The sequence below is a fragment of the Myotis myotis genome, unplaced genomic scaffold (assembly GCF_014108235.1).
Source record: "Myotis myotis isolate mMyoMyo1 unplaced genomic scaffold, mMyoMyo1.p scaffold_m19_p_15, whole genome shotgun sequence".
Lineage (NCBI taxonomy): Eukaryota > Metazoa > Chordata > Mammalia > Chiroptera > Vespertilionidae > Myotis > Myotis myotis.
The window spans coordinates 43,090,612-43,112,693 of NW_023416319.1; the positions used below are offsets into that span (position 1 = coordinate 43,090,612).

Genomic DNA, 22,082 nt, shown 5'->3' on the forward strand with positions numbered 1-22,082 from the left:
ATAAAGCCCCAACCAGTGCTGAAAAGTCTTTCTTCTCCGGGCTTTTGTTTTTAAAGAAGGGGACAGAGGAAAACTGGATTTAAGAGGATTTTCCAGCCGGTGTCTGGTGGCTCATTCAGAAGGATGCCTCAGTTCCTGCTTCTCACCTGCCTCCTCATCACAATCACACCTGCAGCACCGATGGGTGAGTCTGGTATCAAGTACTTGGCATACTGCGCGTTTTGTTGTAGGAAATTGCTGTTGTGCACAGGTTACTAAGAGCTCGAATCCAGTATCTACCGTACTGGGTCCAGTCATTGATAACCTTTGAGGATATATTTTCAGAGAATTGCTGTTTCATGTTCCATTTAGTCCCTTGTCTGGGCAGCCAAAATTTCCACGGATCAGCCATATCCAGCAGCTTTCCACTAGCTAACTATGTGTAAAAGGACTTCTAACCTTTTATGTGCAAGGCACTTTTATAGCTACAACTTCAAGAGCAAAACAATGATTTTTAGAGTTAAGGACAGGTTTCTTTTTTCTTTAATGATTTCCAGGGACTGACTGAAAGCTATAGCCCCATGAAAGGTACAGATCTGGTAAATCAAACTCCGTAGTCTTGACATCTGAAAATAGGACTTTTTGCACAGACTGAGTGAATCGTAAACTGTCTCTCCTCAAGCTTGGCACAAAACTGGCCAACAAGGCAAAGCTGCAGTTCCACTTACTAATAGATGTCTCTCTCCTTTCTCCAATAGAATTTAAGTTCTACTTAGAAGAGAGTGTGAGGGCAGGTTGAGATGGAGAGAACAGTCCTTCTTTTGAGTAGCTCAGTATTTTATTGACCCTGATTTACATCTTCAAAGGAACTCAGGCCTTGCTCTAGTATATTTATGGATACACATTAAAAATAGGCTTGAAAAAAACCACCAAAACAATAACTCAATACTATCTAATATCTAGTCCATATTTAAATTTTTTAAAAAAATAGGCTTGAGACCCCAAGGACATGAAAACTAAATGCAATGTGGTACCCTGGATGAAATCCTGGAACAGAGAAAGACCAAAGCAAAACTGAAGAAAATCTTAAAAACTATGTACTCAAGTTAATAATAATGTAGCAACATTGGTTCATTGATTGTGGCAAAGGTACCACGTATGATGTATCATAATAGGGAAACCAGGTGGGGGTGGGGGAACTCTTTGTACCATCTTCTCCATTATTCTCTAAGTCTGAAGCTGCTTTAATCGTCTGTTTTAAAAAGATGGGTCTGAGCTCAGTTTAATCGTCCTGAATCTGCTGCTAGGACAACCAAGAGCCTCTTAAGCAAAAGTCATCCTCCCGCCAAAACCGGTTTGGCTCAGTGGATAGAGCGTCGGTCTGCGGACTGAAAGGTCCCAGGTTCGATTCCGGTCAAGGGCATGTACCTGGGTTGCAGGCATATCCCCAGTAGGAGATGTGCAGGAGGCAGCTGATCGATGTTTCTCTCTCATCGATGTTTCTAACTCTCTATCTCTCTCCCTTCCTCTCTGTAAAAAATCAATAAAATATATTAAAAAAAAAAAAAAGTCATCCTCCCCTCAACATCCATTCCCCTTCCCATTCTCTTTCCTTTCTTACTCTCCTCAGTGCCTCCTGTACCTCCCAATGATACACCTGTCCCTCCCTAGGCTTATGCTACACACACACACACACACACACACACACACACACACACACACACACACACACGGTGCTCAAGGGAGAACTGGGGAAGGAGGGGAAGGGCAGTGGGGGGAGGGGCGGGGAATGCTGGTCCTGGTTGGAGAGGGAAATGAGGAAAGAAGTAGGGAAGGAAAAGGAGAGGAGGGAGGGAAGAGGGAAGCCCAGTGGTTGACGGGGAAGAAGGCAGGGAGGCAGGGAGAAGGAAGGGAGGAGAGAGGGGCTCCAGCACTGAGCCTGATGGGAGGCTGGGGTGAGGAGGATGTAAGGGTTGGAGGCTCTGGCTCTGCAAACCTCGGAACGAAGGGTGGGACTTGACATTATCTCTCCGCGCTGGGTCACCGTGAGGTGCCGACCCTGGGGGTGCACAGGCGTCCCTGCGTCCCGGAGTGGGGACCCCAGAGGGGTGGCCGGCAGGGCGGCTGGCAGGGAAGTTGGGGGGGAGCAAAGGGGGTTCCTGACTCGACATTTGAAAGGGAACCACGGGGCTGTTCTTCCTGCAGCGCTTCCATCTGAGGGGTACATATGTCCACAATTTAGGGTGCCATAGGCATTGTACCAAGCTCTGTGCTCCATGATGAGAGCTGAGCACAGGAATTAACAGCTGATTAAAGGATGGAAGTGCTGCCTTAAAAGGGGTTGGAGATGAAAAGATGAATGTGTATATTAATGTAAGAAATATTGGGTGGGTAACTTTTTAAAATATATCATTTATTTATTTTCAAGGAGATCATAGGGAAATTTGTGCCATATCTCCCCTACAACAGGAGAGAAAGCGAATTTTTAACAAACAACACAAGAAATGACAGTTGAATTTAAGGAAAAACTTTATAATTCATGAAATAGTTATTGAGAAGTTTAGGAATGTCTGTAAAAGCCATTACAAGTTGAGTACCTAACCATTTCTTATAAAATTAGAGCCAAGGAAATGAACCAAATATTTCTATGAATTTATGATCACCTGTGAAATTCCCTGAAAACCCACAGCTGGGAGAGCTGATGAAGGAATTTTTCCCTTTTGAGAGGGAGAGAGTCTAAATGAGGACACTTCTTCCCCTGAAGGGGGACAGCAAACTATAAACTAGGGCTCAGTTGGGGTCCCGCAGGGACCTGGTAAAAGAGACGGTTGCTCCTGCCATGGGCAACTCTGCAAATGTGTTATTTCCAGAAAGTGCAGTATCCTAGTTATTTCCTGTCTCAAACTGTCATATGCTGGTTGGCCATTAGCACGAAGCTACACACTCCTCTATATACAGGTGAAGTTTAGAGAGCAAATTTGAGTTTGAAATGTAGACTGGGAAAATCCAAAATACTTTCTAGACAACTTAGATTTTATGATCATGGTCCATTTACATTTAATTATTGTGCCTTGTTTGCTAAAACTGAAATTCCTGCCCACAAAATGTATCAGCCGTCATGTGAATTCCCTGCCTACAATATCAGTTAGGTCAGCCTGACATGCATTAAAAAGAACAGTACTCTATGGCTGGTCTCCTTTCTAGAACTTCTGGGTTTTATAGGTTCATACAGACAATTTGCCTACATTAATTCAATGTTTCTCTGAAACTGAGGGAAACAGTGAGAATATTGGGGATATTGATGAGTTTGGTCATTAAAATGTTTTTGATGAGACATTTGTCCATGTGCTAAAAATGCATGCTTGAAAATTCTACTCTATTATCCACAGTGATGCCATGGCTAGTGGTGAATATATAAAGTTTACAACATTTTCAATAAGCTGATGGAATATATCCACTTTGAAACTATCTTTGGTAACTACTTGCCAGTATTCTGTGTATTTCAAAGCAGCTGACATGTGCCCGAGGCCTTTTCCTTTTCAGTGGAATGAGTTTTACACATTTGTTATCAAATCAAGCTTCCCGCTAGTGCAAAATTCCATCTTGCCTACAAATGGCCATCCAAATATTTTTTGAAAATTTCCAAAGACTCATCCATTCCTCTCCATTACTGAGTAACTGAACGAAATGTGCTTCCCCATAACAATTTGTTCTTGTTTTTGTAACAGTATACCTATTCCTCTTCCACAAGCCCAGTCCAGATGTTTGAAAAGTGATATGTATATTTTTCAGTCTTCTTTTCTCCGAACTATAGTTCTCAGCTTCTTCCCCAGTAAATAATTTTAGGCTTCCTTCTAAGTCTGGTCACCTGCCTCTGGATACCAAGTTTGTCCATTACTTTCACAAAGTATAGCCTCCAGGTGTGGACACAATACTCAGAATATTGTCTGACCAGGGCAGAGTTCAATGAGACTGCAACCCTAACCTCCCTGGTTCTGAACAACTCTCTTTCCATCAATTGATTACCATGGATGAAAAACTTAGCCCAGTGCTGACACTGAACCTTAGATAGATTTGAAGTAATTTAAGAAAAGGCATTTGTGAAACATGTGTAAGTCAGCATGGGGAATCTTAAATAGCTACTTTTTGGAACTTTAGATTATTTCTTTCTGAACCCCAGAAAGCCAAAATGCAGGACCAAGGGGGTGGACCCAGGATATTGTCTCTGTGAACTGAAATATCACAAGGTGCCTCTGAGGTGTCCTTTTCCTTCCCAGCCCTAGATCCTTGTTCTGCTTACATCAGTCTGAATGAGCCCTGGAGGAACACTGAGCACCAATTGGATGAATCTCAAGGTCCACCTCTATGTGACAACCATGTGGATGGGGAGTGGTACCGCTTCACGGGCATGGCGGGGGATGCCATGCCCACCTTTTGCATACCAGAAAACCACTGTGGAACCCACGCACCTGTCTGGCTCAATGGCAGCCACCCTCTAGAAGGTGATGGCATCGTGCAACGCCAGGCCTGTGCGAGCTTCAATAGGAACTGCTGCCTCTGGAACACCACGGTGGAGGTCAAGGCTTGCCCCGGAGGCTACTACGTGTATCGTCTGACCAAGCCCAGTGTCTGCTTTCATGTCTACTGTGGCCGTGAGTGCCTTCTCTGTGCTCTTTATCCTCCCCCGCAAGGCATCAAGGAGAAAAGCGCCATGGGAAATTCAGTTATGGTAGAATCTCAGAGTCCGAATAGCATGGATTTAGGGCCACATATACCTCCAGGTTGTGATTTCTGAGTTCTCTTCTTAAGTTTCTGAAAAATTTCTGGAGACTAGAAAGGGGCTATGCCTTTGATCATTTTTGCTTTATTTGGTCTTCACTCCTTTTGAACAAGTCATTAGAAAATGAAATGTTGATTTAGGTTATCTAAGTAGAGGATTTTCAACATTTTTTGAGTATGGAGAATCCCTTTCTAAATATATATTAGACATCCATGTGATAGCATTGTGCTTAGTATCCATTGATTTTTTTTAAAATTATATGGGAAAAGCTACTTTAGGTCAGTAATACTTTTAAATAAATTTTTGTTTTCTCAGTCTCTTCAAATTATATATATTTAAAAAATAGAGTACATAGAAAAGTAGGAGATAATGTTAATTTATTTTTAAAATTTATCTTTATTATTGAAAGTATTACAAATGTCCCTTTTTTCCCCCATTGACTCTCTCCTCCTCACTCCTGTCCCCTCCCCGGCCTTCACCCCACTATTGTCTGTGTCCATGGGTCATGTGATATGAGATAATGTTTATTTAACCCATAGCTCGTATTTGTGAGGTATTAGATTTGCAGAATCTATGGCCAACCAAGGGCCTGTGGATCTGAAGCTGGGAATCATTGATCTAAATGACAAAAGATGTTCCTGGGTGGTATGTCTTCCCATTGGGTTTATGTAATCCCTGAACAATGAGAGTTCTCTGGGTGTTGGCTAGAAGCTAGTATCCCATGATTGAACTCAGGAATGAGGGTCCTCTGGTCCTAGTCTGTCACAAAAGGTCATCTTTATCCTTCCATAGATTTTTATGACATCTGTGATGAGGACTGCCACGGCAGCTGCTCGGATACCAGCGAGTGCAGGTGCGCTCCAGGGACCGTGCTGGGCCCCGACAGGCAGACATGCTTTGGTAAGAAACTAATATTGAAGTAGAAGCAGACTATTTAAAGATCAAAGGGACAAATCAAAAACTTCCTGACTCAGACCTCCATCGTTTTTCCAGTCTGTGCCTCAGAACACCTGGAATGGTGTTTGCCCTTGTAGTTCATAACTAAAGCTTTAAGCCAGATTTATGGCACGGTTAGGTGTAGTCTAGAATCGTTCTGTGCAATACAGGAGTCCCTGGCCATGAGTGGTTATGGAGCTCTTGAAATAGAGTGACTGAAAAACGGAATTTTAATTTTACTTAATTTTAATTTAAAAACTGATACTTGATTCAGTCATTGAAAAACTGAAAATATTTGGAATAACTTGAGTAGCCAACTGTAAATTTTATGACTCTATACAGATCAAGTATTTCTCATGAAAATTTAGCATCCAAATTGAGACAGGCTATAAGTATAAAATATACACTGGATTTTGAAGACTAGTTTTAAAAATGTAAAATAGCTCAATAATTTTAATATTGATTATATATTGAGATGAAACATTATGGACATATTGGATTAAATCAAGTATTTATTAAAATTAATTTTACCATTTCCTTTTAAGAAATGTTTAAATGTAACTACAAGAAAGATTTTAATTACTTGTGTAGCTTGCTTTGTATTTCTATTGGATAGCTTTGGTCTACAATTATCTAAGGACAGACTCCTACAGCTTCATTAATATACTTTTGGTTTCTCTGAGTGGCAAGAAAGAGGAGTTGGATTGCTTGTGGGAAATCCAGAGTTGTTTCATTGTTGCTTTGTTGTTGAAAAACCCAAGACTGAAGGTCCTTTCTTTTCCCTTTAATGTTATGAATCTTTTTGTATTCAGACTCAAATGGACTTAAAAGAAGTCTAGTGAGCCGAAACCAGTTTGGCTCAGTGGATAGAGTGTCGGCCTGCGGACTGAGAGGTCCCGGGTTCTATTCCGGTCAAGGGCATGTACCTGGGTTGAGGGCACATCCCCAGCAGGAGATGTGCAGGAGGCAGCTGATTGATGATTCTCTCTCATCGATGTTTCTGACTCTCTATCTCTCTCCCTTCCTCTCTATAAAAAATCAATAAAAAATATTTAAAAAAAAAAAGAAGTCTAGTGAGAAAGGGGAGGCCTGCCCCACACCTTCTCATGTACCCAGATTTGACTATGGTTAAGTTTTTCTCTTTTTTTAAAATAAAATTTTACAGGTACAAGTAAAATCATCTCAGTCCATCTCATTTTTCTCTCTTGCCCTCCAGGGGGAGTCAGTGTTTTGAAGTTAGTGTGTGTTCTTCTGGTCCCTGTTTTTATGCTTTCATTATTCACATGTGTACCCATAACAATATGTAGCAGTGCTTTGTGTGTTCTTAAAATTAACATAAAAATTATACCTGACCCCATAAAGGTGGAATTGCTGGGGCATAGGATCAAAGTCAGGCTGTAAATAACAACAGACCCCCAAATAACAATGGCTTAAATAACAGTGGCTTAAATAATAGAAGCTCATTTCTCCTTCACATCGAACAATCAGGCTTGAGGTAAGCAGGTCAGCCCTGCCACAGAGGCCTGGCCTGAGCACTGGTGTGGCCACCTCCAGGAGGGCCGCCAGTGCCTCTTACCACCCACGGAAGGTTCTAATCTCATTGACGATATTTTTAACATGTTCAACATGTTTGTTTCTCAATTCTGTCTTACCCTTTCACACACTTATTTTGGTTGCTATCTTTTTTAAAAAAAACAACAACAGCATGTTTTATTGATTTTTTAAAGAGAGGAAGACAAAGGGATATATGGAAACATTCGGCTGCCTCCTGCACACCCCCTACTGGGGATCAAGCCTGCAACTTGGGCATGTGCCCTGACCAGGACTTGAACTAGGGACCTCTTGGTTCATGGGTTGGCGCTCAACCACTGAGCCACACCAGCTGAGCAACTATCCTTCCTTTTATCTGTTTGGTGATTTTTTAAAATCCTTGTATTATGGATTTTTCTGGATCATTTTGTTTATCTCCAATCCAAAGCCTCTTGTTTGTTATCTTGCCAACTCTCTCTTATAGGAAATAATTTCCTCATGGTTAGTATTTCATGGCAAACCATTTTCTGATGTAATTGTTGTTTTCGGGGCAGTGGGTGGGGAGATTCTATTCTTATCACCGAGTTTATGGAAGTTTTACTGCAGAACAGTTTTCCAAATGCTCTGTCAGGCATCACAGAAACTTCACAGTCCAGGCCAAGTTTTACATCCATTTCTGGCTGCAATATCCCCACACCATGTGGGAAGTGTAAGTTCACACGTCAGCCGTGGCAGGACTGGGCGTGGGGCTCCCGCGGTTTCTGGAGGCTTTTTCTCTCCTAGAGCTTCAGGCCGAGAGCTTCCTTACTGCCTCCCTGGGCCTCGCAGCAAATGCTTCTCCCCAACTCATTATGGGGATACCTTTGCCAGGGTCCCAGACAGGGTTTCAGTTCCTGCTCATCTCCGCCCCTGGGCCCAAGGCCATGCTTCCTCCCACCTCGGGGTGTTTAAACCCCGCTCCCTGACTTAGGTCCTATGTCCCAGCCATGACAAACTTAGCTCCCACGCTTCCTTTTCTTTTGTTTGTAGAAGGAAGGGGGTCGACATTTATTGCCAGTTGTGCATTTTTTTTATGGCAAGAGTCCCTTCTTTCGTCAGATCCTTACAATGACTTAACAATCATGAAGTACTATGTGAGAATATTCCAACATTTAAGAGAGATTTCGAGGGCAGTTGCTCATGTATGGCAGAAGACTGCCTCAGAAACGTCAGATATTTTCTTCTGCAATGTACGTTCCTTTAATGCCTTTAGAACACGGTTTGATTTATAAGTTTTTATTTATTTGGCAAATCTTCAGGAGCTCATTGGAGTAAGTGAGATTCTCACCAATGCAAATAAATAGGTGAACGTAGGCGACAAAAGGAACTTTATTTCCCACAGTTTTGCCCTTAGGAGGGAATTGGCGAGGGCGTAGGTGCCTTCTGCTTCAGCAGAGGGCAGATGGACAAATAACTTGGTTGAGGAGTCCTGGTTGATAGAAGTGATTATACTGGATCTCACCGAGGGGGTTGGGCTGTGGAAAGTGTATCAGCAGGAACTGAAAAGATGTGGAGATTCTGCTAAGGGGGTTGAGAGTTTAAGTTGCTCAGCACCATGTACATGGTGTGTTTCTTTTCTACAGATGAAAATGAATGTGAACAAAACAATGGTGGCTGTAGTGAGATCTGTGTAAACCTCAAAAATTCATATCGCTGTGAGTGTGGGGCTGGCCGTGTGCTAAGAAGTGATGGCAAGACTTGCGAAGGTGAGAATGGGTAAGAAGGATTCAAATCGGGAGCCCAGGCCATTGGCTTATTCTCTGCTGTCCATGAAACTGCCCAGTGTCAGAAGAGAGTAACAGTGCATCTGTGTAAGGAAATGACAGAGGGGTTCATCATCGTCAAGGATGCTTGCAGATGGAAGTCACTGTTAACTTTGTCTCCAAGGTTTCACAGAAGGGAGTTGCATTTTGCAAGAGGTAAAGAGCCACATATTTGGAAAATAAAACTGGGTATTCTGTGTTTCTCAAACTTTAACATGCCCACAAATCACCTGGGTTCTTGTTAGAATGCAGATTCTGGTTTAGTAGGTCTGGCATTGGGCCAAGACATTTCTAAATAACCAACTTCAAGGTGACACCTATGCTTTGACTCCAAGGAGCACACCGGGAGTAGCAAGGTAATAGAGGCGGGTAACATAACAAGTGGTTTAGAGCAGCGATGGGGATACAGAAGGACTGATGATCCAACCAACTGGCAAGAACTCCGATCCATCTAGCTGGTCCAATCAAATTCTATTCTGTTCCTTTTACACCAGTAATACTCTCATAGAATTTTGAATTGAGCAAACTAAATATTACAGCAATTAAGAAATGACTTTCCCCCAAACATAGTAACCATTAAAATACAGACAAATCCAGATTGAAGGGAATTCTACAAAATGACCAGCTTAAGTGTGTAGAGCTGTGGGTATTGTAAGATTGCTCTTTGTAGCTCTAACATTTAATACCCGTATTTTGTGGGCTTTCCTCCATGTCTCAGTGACTGTTAGGCCCCAGTGATACTGTGACGAGTTAAGTTAAGCCCCAATGCAAAGTGCCATCCCAAGACCCAGAATTTCGGGGAAAGAGGGCTCCAAGATCATCCCCCCCCCCTTTTTTTTTTATTGCAGACATTGAAGGATGCCACAACAGCAATGGCGGCTGCAGCCATTCTTGCCTTGTGACTGAGCAGGGCTATCAGTGTGAATGTCCGCGGGGCTTGGTGCTGTCTGAGGACAACCGCACTTGCCAAGGTAGTACTTGCAGGGATTGACCTCTGCTCTGATTCATGCTTCCTCTCCCCGTCCCATCGCCCTGCCTTCCTCACCCACATGTGTCAAGATTCTCATCTTTTAGAACGCCAGCTCTTTCAGCAGTGTGTGTTCCTGCATCTTCATCCTGGAAACATTCAAAAGAGAAAAGACCTAAGAAAAGATTACAAAAAAACAAAACAAAACAATTTTACTTTGCTTTTTTAAAAAGTGTGTTGGAAAATATATAACATAAAATGTATCATCCAAACCAATTTGAAGTGTATAGTTCGGTAGTGTTAAATATATTCACAATGTTGTGTAACACATCTCCAGAACTTGTTCACCTTGCAAATCTGCAACTCTACACCCATTTAATAGCTTTCCATTCCCCTCTCCCCCAGCATACAGTATTTGTCTTCTTGTGACTGACTTATTGCACTTAGCATAGTGGCCACAATGTTCATCCATGTTATAGCATATGACAGGATTTCCTTCCTTTATAAGGCTGAGTAATATCCCATTGTATGGATATACCACATTTGTTTACTCAGTCATTCATGGATGGGCATTTGGGTTGCTTCTACCTCTTGACCATTGTGAATGGCGCTGCTATGGATGTGGGTGTGCAAATATCTCTTTGAGATCCTGTTTTTCATTCTTTTTGATGAATACCCAGAAATGGGATTTCTAGATCATTCGGTTTCCTTTACTTTTTCATCTTTGATTTTTTTCCCTCTAATTTCTGTTACTAATTGTAAGGCTAATACTCAATTTAGACGTGTAAGACATCGATGCAGTTCTTCTGTTTTCTAGCAGATTATTGGGCTGTGAAACTAAGTGGAAAGCCCTAGAGAACTGATTCTTCTCCCTGCACTTACAATACGAGCCTCAATAATCCTCTGAGAACTGTTTTCTAGAAATCTGGTTATTTCTCTCCAGAACATTATTTTATTCATCCAGCAAATATTTAGTGAGCAACTATCTCTGACTTCTTTTTACTATACCATTTGTTATGGTATGTCCTCAAATATTGATATTCTCCTCAGATATTTCCAGACGGTACCCATACATATTCCTTTTAGGGTATTTGTAGAGTTGGAAGAAATGAACATGGGAACGCTGAGGGAAAGCAACCTTTTTATATTCAGTGCAAGTGCAATTTATAGCCAGAGTTATGGTTTACTGAACAGTACAAAGACAATTTAGAACTCCTCCCCAAGTGCACCAACACTGCTTTTATTACCTGTTTTATGGAGCAGTAATTAACAGTAAAGTCAAAGCAGGACCATTATATAATTTAAGCCTGTATCCAAGCAGTCATTTTCTGGATTGCCAATAAATTGTGTTTGTGCTAAAAGTTAATCCTTCAGGTGCCTCAGTTCATGGAATTATGCTAGCCAGATTTTGAAATGTCTGTCGAATTGAAACTTGAACATACTAGTTCCTCATTTGGGGATAATATACTCAGGAGCATTATGTGACCACAGCTTTGGGAGTTAAGAGTCCTGGTTTTATTCACCAACTTGTTTAGAGCCTCATAGATTTCCTTGAGGATAGAACAAATAGCTGAAGCTGCATGATGGTGAAATTAATTCTTCTAGAAGCCTTCCCTCAGGTTCTCGGTTCTAACAGCAGCCCCTTTCTGCCGCAGTCCCCGTGTTGTGCAAGACCAACACCATCGAAGTGAGCGTCCCCAGGGACCTGGTGGGCGGTCTGGAGCTCTTCCTGACCAACACCTCCTGCCGAGGAGTGTCCAATGGCACCCACGTCAACATCCTCTTCTCCCTCAAGACGTGTGGCACCGTGGTCGATGTAGGTTCCTCCTGGAGGACACTGGGGAATGACCAAAAGCCGGTCGTTGGGGAGGTAGTTGACAGAGGTATGCGGTACGGCTTGTCTGAGAGGAGATATTTCCACATGAAAGAATGGATTTCAAAAAATCTAATGCCACTCATTTAACAATCTATTATTGCGCATGTGCTGCGGTCCTGGCACCATGGGGACAGAAAGTTAAAACAAATTCTACTATTTCTGTTCTCAAATTGCCTGACCTCCAACATGTGTAGACCTTGTCCTGAGTGCACCAGCACTGGTATCGTCTTACATGAAGAAAGCGACTGATACACATGGTGGTCCATTTATGAGGCAGCAATGAGTCCAAGTATTGAACCATGTGGAGGCAAAAGGTTTGTACTTTCATCCAGGAATCTGTGCACATCCCTCTGCTGGGGAGCCTAAGGGATATGAAATAAAGATTCCTGGTTTTTAGAAACATATACAGTAGTATTGAGATGATAATACACACGAAATATAAAAAAAGAAATAGTGATCCAGGTGAGAGAGGCTGTAGGAAGCCAGAAAGGCACAGACCCTGGAGCAGCCAAGACAAGTAGGACTGGACCTGTGGCGGAAGCATGAGTGTGGTTGATGCGTGGTTGACAGGCGGAGAGCAGAAGAACAGGCATTTCAGATGGGAAACAAATGAGCCAGCCCCAGAGACGGGAATCCCTACACTTATGCTGGGCATGGGTCTGACTGGCAAGGAATTCGTTTTGGAAGAGAAAACGAAGAGAGATGCTCCCAGAGATCTGCCTTATGCGCTAGGGTGAGGACTTGGGGTTCAGCAGGCCCTGTCGTGATGACATCAGACGTGTGCAGGAAGGAGGGGAAAAGAGGACCTGGATCCTGAGGAGCAGTGCAGAGGCCCTTGTCATCATTTAGTTAAACAAATAGTTTTTTATTGAATCTGATGAAGAAAAAGTCAGAGCGCTAGTAAGACCTGGGGTGAGATATGGAGGAGATGTTCCAGGAGAAGGCGGTTGTGTTTATTCTATCTGTGCACAATGGCATGGAAATGCCCCCTGAGGCGCCAGACGAGGCTGGACATAAAGAACTGAAAATCAAGTAGCAGCTCAAGTTCTGCGTGTGGATGAGGTCAGCACCAGGTTGTGCTGCAGCAGGACCAGCAGGTCTAGACTTACAGAAAACGTAACACACAGAAGCTGCTCTCTCCCAAAACATACGAGCTTCGAATTTGCTGATTCTGCATAGCTCGGGTTTTCTGAGTAATATTCCAAAGGAATGTGTGGGTTGACCACGAAGTAGTATGCAAAAAATTATTAAAAGCTTCAGGCTTCAGCAACCAAATTTCTAACGTGTTTTGAGGTTTGGAGATGGTTATGATTAAGAGGAGGGGGAAAAAACTGTAGAAATGAATGTAAAATCTCTTTCCTCTCTTACCCCCCGCCTGGCTCAGGTGGTAAATGACAAGATCGTGGCCAGCAACCTTGTGACAGGTCTACCCAAGCAGACCCCAGGGAGCAGCGGGGACATCATCATCCGAACCAGCAAACTGCTGATCCCCGTGACCTGCGAGTTCCCACGCCTGTACACCATTTCCGAAGGATACGTTCCCAACCTTCGAAACGCCCCGCTGGAAATCATGGGCCGCAGTCACGGCATCTTCCCGTTCACTCTGGAGATCTTCAAGGACCATGAGTTTGAAGAGCCTTACCGGGAAGCGTTGCCCACCCTCAAGCTTCGAGACTCCCTCTACTTTGGCATTGAGCCCTTGGTGCACGTGAACGGCTTGGAAAGCCTGGTGGAGAGCTGTTTTGCCACCCCCACTTCCAAGATCGACGAGATCCTGAAGTACTACCTTATCCGGGATGGGTAATTATGCTGCTTAAACCGTCTGTTACTCCCAGTTCACATCCGACCTCTAAGTGCACCAGTATGCTCAGTCATTTCCCAGAATGGCTCTGCGCTCTTGCGAGCTCTTAATTAATTCAGAAACCATTTATTGACATTTTGGAGGTGGAAACTGGTGAGGGAGAGAGAGTCAAAAATGACTCCATGGGATCTGGCTCAAATGGCCACCTAGATGCATCAATCAAGACAAGAGGATATAAGTAGAAAAGCAGATTTGAGGTTAAAATACTGAGTGTGATAATTCTAAATAACAATATTGAATTGTAAACGCCAGGAGGATGCACAGGACAAGAAGTTCAGGGGGCATTGGGAAGTGCCTATCAGTTAGACCCAGGAACAAGGTCAGGACCAGAGATAAAAGAGAGAATCACCCTGTTTGTGATCGAAACTGTGGGATTGATTAACCTGCTCAGAGAGGGCAGAGCGTGAGTGCCAGGTGGGGGCTGACAAGTGCGAGGGGATGAGGAACTGGAAGCAGCCAATGTAGACGCCTCTTTTAAGACGCTGGTTTGATGAAGAAATAGTTGGTAGCTTTTAGGAGAAGAAAGACAAAGCAAATGTACTTTTGTTAGCTTGCTTTATACAAAGGGGACTTGCGTATTTCCTAAGGCCCCTTGGATTAAGAACCGTGTGTGTCTCAAGGTATCATTGGCAGCTCAGCAGTTATCATGCCCTTTGCTCACGTTCCCAGGGTGTGCACACTGAAACCCACACTCAGTGTGGCAGCTCATCAGTGTCCTCCTTGTCCTCATGTCAGGGGGCATATCTCAGGCAGGTCGGGAGCTGCAGCGTAAAGGGAAGTGGCCTAGTAAGATCGCAGCAGTGTGCCTCCTGCCGTGCACGTCACTACCTGGCCCAATAGACCCTTGGAAACATCTGCTTTGCTTTTACTTCTCCACATCTCTCACCACTGCTGCTAACAATCTCTTGCTAAGTGATTTTCAATTTCTGATGCACATTAGAATCAACTGAGAAACTTAAAAAAAAAAAAAGCCCAGCTGGTGTGGCTCAGTGGTTGCATGTCAACCAGGCAATCATGGTTCAATTCCCAGTCAGGGCACATGCCCAGGTTGCAGGCTTGATCCCCAGTAGGGGGCATGCAGGAGGCAGCTGATCAATGATTCTCTCTCATCATTGATGTTTCTCTCTCTCTCCCTCTCCTTTCCTCTCTGAAATCAATAAAAATATATTTAAAAATAATAATAACAAAGCCCAAACCTCATTCTCTCTATTCCACTCTTACTGACTTAATTCCAGCCCTCATTATCTTTCAAGGGGACAGCTAATACAGCCACCTAACAACACAGCCTCCTAAATCTCAGTTCTCGGCTCCAGGGTCCCTGGGTAGCCAGTCAAAAGGAAAACACACAGATTGTCACACCCTCGTTGAAAACTTTTTAATGGCTCTTGATTTCTTTTGGTTGGTAACTGTTTACCAGAGGGAATGCTCTGGCTTCAGATTCCTGCCGTCCCCTTGGCGTGCTTTTAGAGGATGGAAATCTGTCATTCTGAGCTGCAGCGGATAGCCAGTGGCAGGTCTCACAGGGACTCACAGTCCTTTGGATTTATTGCCATCGTAGAGTGATCGCCAGAAAGTTTTAAAAGGAAAAGTAGAAGTATCCTTTTTTATTTCTTTTTTTTAGTCACATATTCAATGCTATGTAGATTAGGGAATTGATTTCCTTTCGCGAGAAGAGTGGATTTTGGCTCCTTTTTGATTTTTTTTTTTACAGTTTTATTGGAGTACTATTGGCATACAATAAATACCCATATTTAAAGTATACAGTTTGTATATATTCATGAAGCTATGACTACCATCAAAATAGTGAGCATTTCTCTAACATCAAGAGTTCTCTTCTGCCTCATATTTTCTTTGCAAAAATAAATGTAAAATCATTCCTCACTTACTGGGAAAACATGTAATCTGCAACCTCAATTAAGCTTGTGAAGTTTATTAATATATTCATTATTCAGACTCTCAGTTAAGGACATCTTTTAAAATTCAGACAGTTCTAAGAAGCTGTGCTACTTAATTTTCCAGCCCTCGGTGCATACAAAGCAGAAAAAAGAAAGCTGTAGAAGAAATTAAAATGCTTAAAAAGTAGAAGGCAAGAACTCAAAGACACAGCTGTGTAGGCCAATTTAGTAAACAGGCAAACAGTCCCATCTCCAGTACAGTAATGGGACTACAGTAATGGGGCACATGAGGTAATCCCTCAAAATAAAACCCAGCTCTCAGCGTGGCTCACTGTGCCTCCCCCTCTGACCTCTACCCTCTCCAGTTTCTGCTCGGGCCAAAGGGAACGGGGAGCAAGTCCCAAACGCTCTTGTTCCTCACACCCTCCTGCCTCTGCGCCTGCTGTTCCTCTGCCTGCAGTCTTCTTTCTTCCTGTGTGATTTTTACCGGTCCTTCAAGATTCAGCAAGGTTATTTCCTCCATGCAGCCTTCCGGGATTCCTTCCAACCTGACTAGAAACCATCCTTCCTTCTACTTCTGCCTCAATGCCTAGCCTACAGTGAGGCTCACTGAATATTTGCGTAATGAATTATTTTTTTAATGTTATTTTCCATCTCCATTTATCTCCCCTTTGCCTTCTTCCACCTCTTCCCACACCCCCTTCCCTCTGACAATCACCATACTGTTGTCTGTGTTCATGAGTCTCTCTTTGTTTTTGCTTCATTTCTTCACCTTTCTCACCCAGCCCCCCAACCTCCCTCCCCTCTGACAGTAATCAGTCTTGTTTTGTAACTATGAAGTCAAATGAGTCTTTGAATAAGTATTTATCATAATAGTGCAGAGCCCTTAAATAAACATAATGTAGTTTACTTACACTTATAAATTGTTTGATGATTCATTGTCCTCAGCTTAAATTTAAATGAGGCTGGTTTCCCCTAATATTTAACACACGACTCACCTCCCTCTAGTTTGAGTTGATATATGCTCCGAGAATACAAAATAATTTCATACCAGCCTAGGCAAAGTAGAATTAGAAAGTTAATCTCCAGAAAAAGAATCTATTGAATTCCAAAATCAAATATTGGGCAACTTTTGGATGATCAATTTCTTTGGGTTGTCATATATCATTGGCCTTTCTTTTAGCACACGAACTTAAAGCTGATAGGACTAGCGTTATCTAATCACAATAAAAAACAAATCAAGACCAGAATTTGTCCTGGGTCTTATCTGCAATGTGTTACCCAGACACAGCTCTTTCTGCCTCATTTTCTCTCTTAAGGAAAAAGTGTAGTATGTTTATTTATTTTTAAATTTAATAGTATATTTTTTAAATATATTTTATTGATTTTTTACAGAGAGGAAGGGAGAGAGATAGAGTTAGAAACATCCATGAGAGAGAATCATCGATCAGCTGCCTCCTGCACATCTCCTGTTGGGGATGTGCCCGCAACCCAGGTACATGCCCTTGACTGGAATCGAACCTGGGACCTTTCAGTCCGCAGGCCGACGCTCTATCCACTGAACCAAACCGGTTTCAGCTTAATAGTATATTTTATTCAACCAAGTTTCTCCAAAATATTACCATTTCAACATCTAATCAATAAAAAATGTATTAGTGATTATTTTAATTAGACTGCTAAGTCTTTGAAATCTAGTGTATATTTACACTATAAATACATCTCAATTCATTTTTATTTTTTGTTTGGGTTTTTTTTTGGTTAATCCTCAACTGAGTATATATAATTTTCCATTGCTTTTTTGTGTTGTTGTTTTTTCATAGAGAGTGGGGGGAGAGAGGAGGTGAGAGAGAGAGAAAGAAACATCAACATGAGAGAGCCACATCAACTGCTTGCCTCTTGCACACACCCCAACAAGGAGTAGAGAGTGAGCCTGCAACCCAGGAACGTGTCCCTTGACTGGGAATCAAACTCATGACCCTTCAATGGGCAGGCTGATGCTCTAACCACTAAGAACACCGGCCAGGGCTATTTTATTTTATTTTTATAATTGATTTTAGAGAGAGAGAGAGAGAAAGGGAGAGAGACAGAGAGAGAGAGAGAAACACCAATTTGTTGTTCCACTTAGTTATGCCTTCATTGGTTGATTTTTGTATGTGCCTTGACCAGGGATCGAACCTGTAACCTTGATGTATCAGGACAATGCTCTTACCAACTAAGCTACCTGGCCAGGGCCTTTATGTTTTTATTCCCAATTTCCCAGCCCTACTACTTTCAGATAAAGAAAATTTGAAAATGCTGAAAGTGCCATTTTAATATTGTTACATTATTATAATAAATATTGGACTATAGCTTTTGATTTCATAGACCATATTATTCATCTTTATATCCTCTGCAGCACCCAGCAGAGTGTATTGCACAGATTAGATGTGCAATAGGATTTATCAGGGAACATAATTAGAAGATGATAAAAATTAATTTCACCTAAGAAAAATGAAAATTAACACAAGAAATAATAGAAACTCATTATACGTTTAGGTCCTCTTCAATTCAGAGGCATAAGATAGTCATAGAAATACAAGTCAAGATGCCTTATTTTTAAACACTTTCATTGGGCTTTTTCATTGCACTGAAAGAGCAATTAGCAATTCCTAGAAAGTGGCCTGTCAGCACAAGGAGCAGGTATCCAGTTTCACAGGCTTTTCATCTGATCCCCCCGCTTTCCCCTGTCCTGGTAGACAGGAACTATTAGGTATCCAAAAGAAGGAAAATATACTTATAAAAAGAAAGTTCACTTAGACTTCATAATGGAAAAGATAATACAAGTCTGACCCGTGGCCTTTCATCTTCAAGGAGAAAAGGTTCATAATTCTAAACCTTGGCTTCAACCCGGAGAATCCATAATACTTATTTTCCCCCAGCTAACCCTGAGGTGAGCCTGAGTTCACTTTAAGCAGTAGATCTGAGATTAAAACCCCAAAACCCTGCCAAGCTACAAGTTAGTATTAAATTTGGGAAGAAGAATTAAAACAATTTGGAAGTGAATGACTTTTCCCCAATAGAACCCGCTATTTATTCTCTAAGAAACTTGGATCTTTATGCAGCTCTTTGATGCATGAATTGGGGTTGGCTCACCCTTGAATTCTCTTCAGGGGTGACTATCTATTAGGTACTCATAAATATTTATGAAATCTAAAGAAAGGCCTTCTCAAACCAATAATAAAGTATGGGAATGCAGAATTCCTGCAACATATTACGGATGAAAATACAAAAGGTACCTTTGAAATAAATACTGTTGCTGTTGCTAATACTTCAATACACTGACTTCACAGGAGGTCCTTGTGCCCAGTTTGTGGGTACAGTGAATGACAGATGGGACAGACAGTGCTAATGAGCAGGGCTGGGTCTGAAGGGAATTTCCTTTTTCCTTCATTCTCAAAAAGCTTGAGTGCAGCCCAGCCTCCTCCACCCAGTTTCCCTCTCCTTGGACCGAACACGCTGGCCTGGGATCTTTTTCCACCCCTGCTTAAGCAATCAAGTCTTACGTGCCACCCTGCCCTACTTTCAGCTGTGTTTCAGATGACTCCGTGAAGCAGTACACACCACGGGATCACCTAGCAAAGCACTTCCAGGTCCCTGTCTTCAAGTTTGTGGGCAAAGACCACAAGGTAAGCTGCACCCCACCCCCCACCCACTACCTGAGCCTTCCCTCTTAATATCCCAACTTGGTGACATTCTCTGAGCCACATTTATCATCTGCATTTCCTCTATGAAAAAATGCTGTAAAGTTGGCCATCTAGAAGCTTAGCACCTTCATGAATGTCATAATTATCTGCCCCTCCCAATAAAATAGCTGTGTTTGTTCAAAGAAGGTACTATATGATCACAATTTTAAATCCTTGTGGGCAGGTATGGGTGAAAAAGCCTGTGTGGTGGTCACATGGCAAAAAATATGGACAGGAAATTCACAGAAAACATGAACAGTGAAATACTCAGTGAAAGTAGTACTTAAAATGCCAATTTAAAACCATTATAAGACTCTACTAATACATATTAGTCTATAAAATTATAAATCACAACACACTAAATTATAAAAAGTATACAGTGGCCTTATAAATTGGTACACTTTCTGGAAAGTTGCCTGACAATATTTAATAACTAGAAGCCCAGTGCACAAAATTCATGCACTTGGGGGGGTAGGGTCCCCCAGCCTGGCCTGTGCCTTCTCGCAGTCCGGGAGCCCTCAGGGGATGTGTGACTGACATCACATGGCTTAAGCTACAGTTTGATATCCTTAGCGCTGCCGTGGAGACAGACTGCTGCACTTGCCAGCCATGAGCCTGGCTTCTGGCTGAGAGGTGCTCTCCTTGTGTGAGCGCACTGACACCAGGGGGCAGTTCCTGCATTGAGCGTCTGCCCCCTGGTGGTCAGTGTGTGTCATAGCGACCGGTCATTCCACCATTTGATCGATTTGCACATTAGCCTTTTATTATATAGGATAACCATAAAATAATCATGTTCTTTTTCCTAAAAATTCCAATTCTGAAAATTTCTCAAAAAACAAGCAAGCAAAAGAAGAAAAGCAAGACTTGTTGGATATGTTTATAGAGCATTGTATAAGGGGAGTGAAAAAAAAAAAGCCCCCAAACAAACAGGGCTGCAGTATATCAATTAGCACAGTGTTGAGCAGTTATTAAAGTGGTATAGAAATATGGAAATATAGAAAAGGGAGACATGAAAAGACTTGTCATAACAATTTGCATGTGTGTTGAAAATGCTACATTTTTAAAATGTACATACATAGCTATAGAGGTTATAAGCAGCTATCTATAATAGGGTAAGGAGGAAGATTTTTGTTTGAATAGAGTTGTTGAAACATTTCAACAAAAAGAAGTTTCAGAGACCAGTGATCTTTCCCACGCTGCATGTAAGTGCATTGATGTGCTTCCCAGCTACCTCACCGCCCCAGGAGGGCCCACTAGGGTGGCTGATCCTGATCTCCCTCCTCAGCTAGGCAGCATGCTTGGAAAGTCACCTGCCGGAAGCAGCTCGGAGAAAGGACCAACCTTACACAGAAGTGCATGGGGGCTGATGTCATTCCTCACTCTGACGTGAGGAATGAAGAGGTTGCCGTTATTAGGTGTTGCCTTCACAAAGGCCTCTCTGGGCCCTCCACAAGTGCATAAACTATGCATGTGGTGTTTTCAATCTCCCACAGGACTCTGTGTGTTTGCCACATTACTAAGTGTGTGAATTTGGGCGAATTCCCTAACCTCTCTCTCAGTTTCCTCATCTGTAAAATGGGCATGATAACATCTACCTCAAAGGGTTGTTGTTTAGATGAAATGAGATGACATATATGAAATATTTGGTATAGTGTCTGGCTTCTAGAAAGTGCCCCACAAGCGATCACTGTTGTCATTGTTTTTGTTCATTACGGCATGCCTTTCCAGGAAGTGTTCCTGCACTGCCGGGTCCTGGTCTGTGGCAGGCTGGAGGAGCGCTCCCGCTGTGCCCAGGGCTGCCACCGGAGAATGCGGCGAGAGGCAAGAGGGGAGGACGCAGCTGGTCTGCAGAGCCAGATGCTGACGGGCGGCCCAATCAGCATCGACTGGGAGGACTAGGACGCCGAACGCCCAGGCCTGGCTTCTGGCTGCCCGCCTGTTTGGAACTTCTCCCCGCGACCTCTGAGGACATCAGTCAACACGCTAGATCACTGCCCTTCTTTAAACATCATGCTGTGGGTTTAGACTGACTCGCAGGACTGACGCCCTCTGATCTGGCCCAAAGGTCGGGAGAGGTCAGCTCGCTGCTGACCAACCTGACCCTGTTAGGGCTTCATCCTCCCAAGGTCAAAAGCTATGCTGTCCACACAGAAGGCAGCTCACCCTTTTCTCCCATTTCTTTTCTACAATAAATCACCTTTTATACGATGCAGTAAAATCAGAAGTTGGGTATGAGATTTCAAATTAAGAACTTTAAAAATTAAATAGTTGCTTGAAACTATGACTTAAATACCCAATGATTCCTTAGCTATGTAAATAATATTATACCCTGAAATTTCAAGTCAAATACAGAATAGTTACCAGGGATTCAGAAGTTTATCAATATAAGTGTGTACTAAAAAATACTATTTGGTTTTTCTCTTGCACAATATTTTCTTTTGACATTTTTATGTTGTCTTAAGAAATATCTTCAATTAATAAATGTTATTAAATTTATTATAACATGCATTCAAGTGGTTCAATGACTGAACTTTAGATAAAATTAAAATGTGGTGTCATATGCCCTGTTATTTGGCATTCTGTGCCCTCAGACTGATAAGTGAATAGAAAAAGGTATAAAATTATACCATACTCTATTTTGTAGGTGCTTAATTAATTTTATTGAAATAAACCACAGAGATAAATTTTATCTGCTGTTAAATCCAGTTTCTTACTAAGCCAGTTAATTTCATGG

General features: G+C 42.4%; 1 protein-coding gene across 1 annotated transcript; it reads left to right on the forward strand.

Annotated features, from left to right (window-relative positions):
* Nucleotides 1–28: 28 nt before the first annotated feature.
* Nucleotides 29–22,069, forward strand: OIT3 (oncoprotein induced transcript 3). Its single transcript, XM_036337051.1, has 9 exons — nt 29–184; nt 4,257–4,631; nt 5,552–5,659; nt 8,848–8,970; nt 9,876–9,998; nt 11,650–11,810; nt 13,255–13,670; nt 19,192–19,291; nt 21,077–22,069. Exons 1-9 carry the CDS (start codon nt 124–126, stop codon nt 21,245–21,247), a joined length of 1,638 nt encoding a protein of 545 aa, XP_036192944.1. The 5' UTR covers nt 29–123; the 3' UTR covers nt 21,248–22,069.
* The last annotated feature ends 13 nt before the right edge of the window (nt 22,070–22,082 follow it).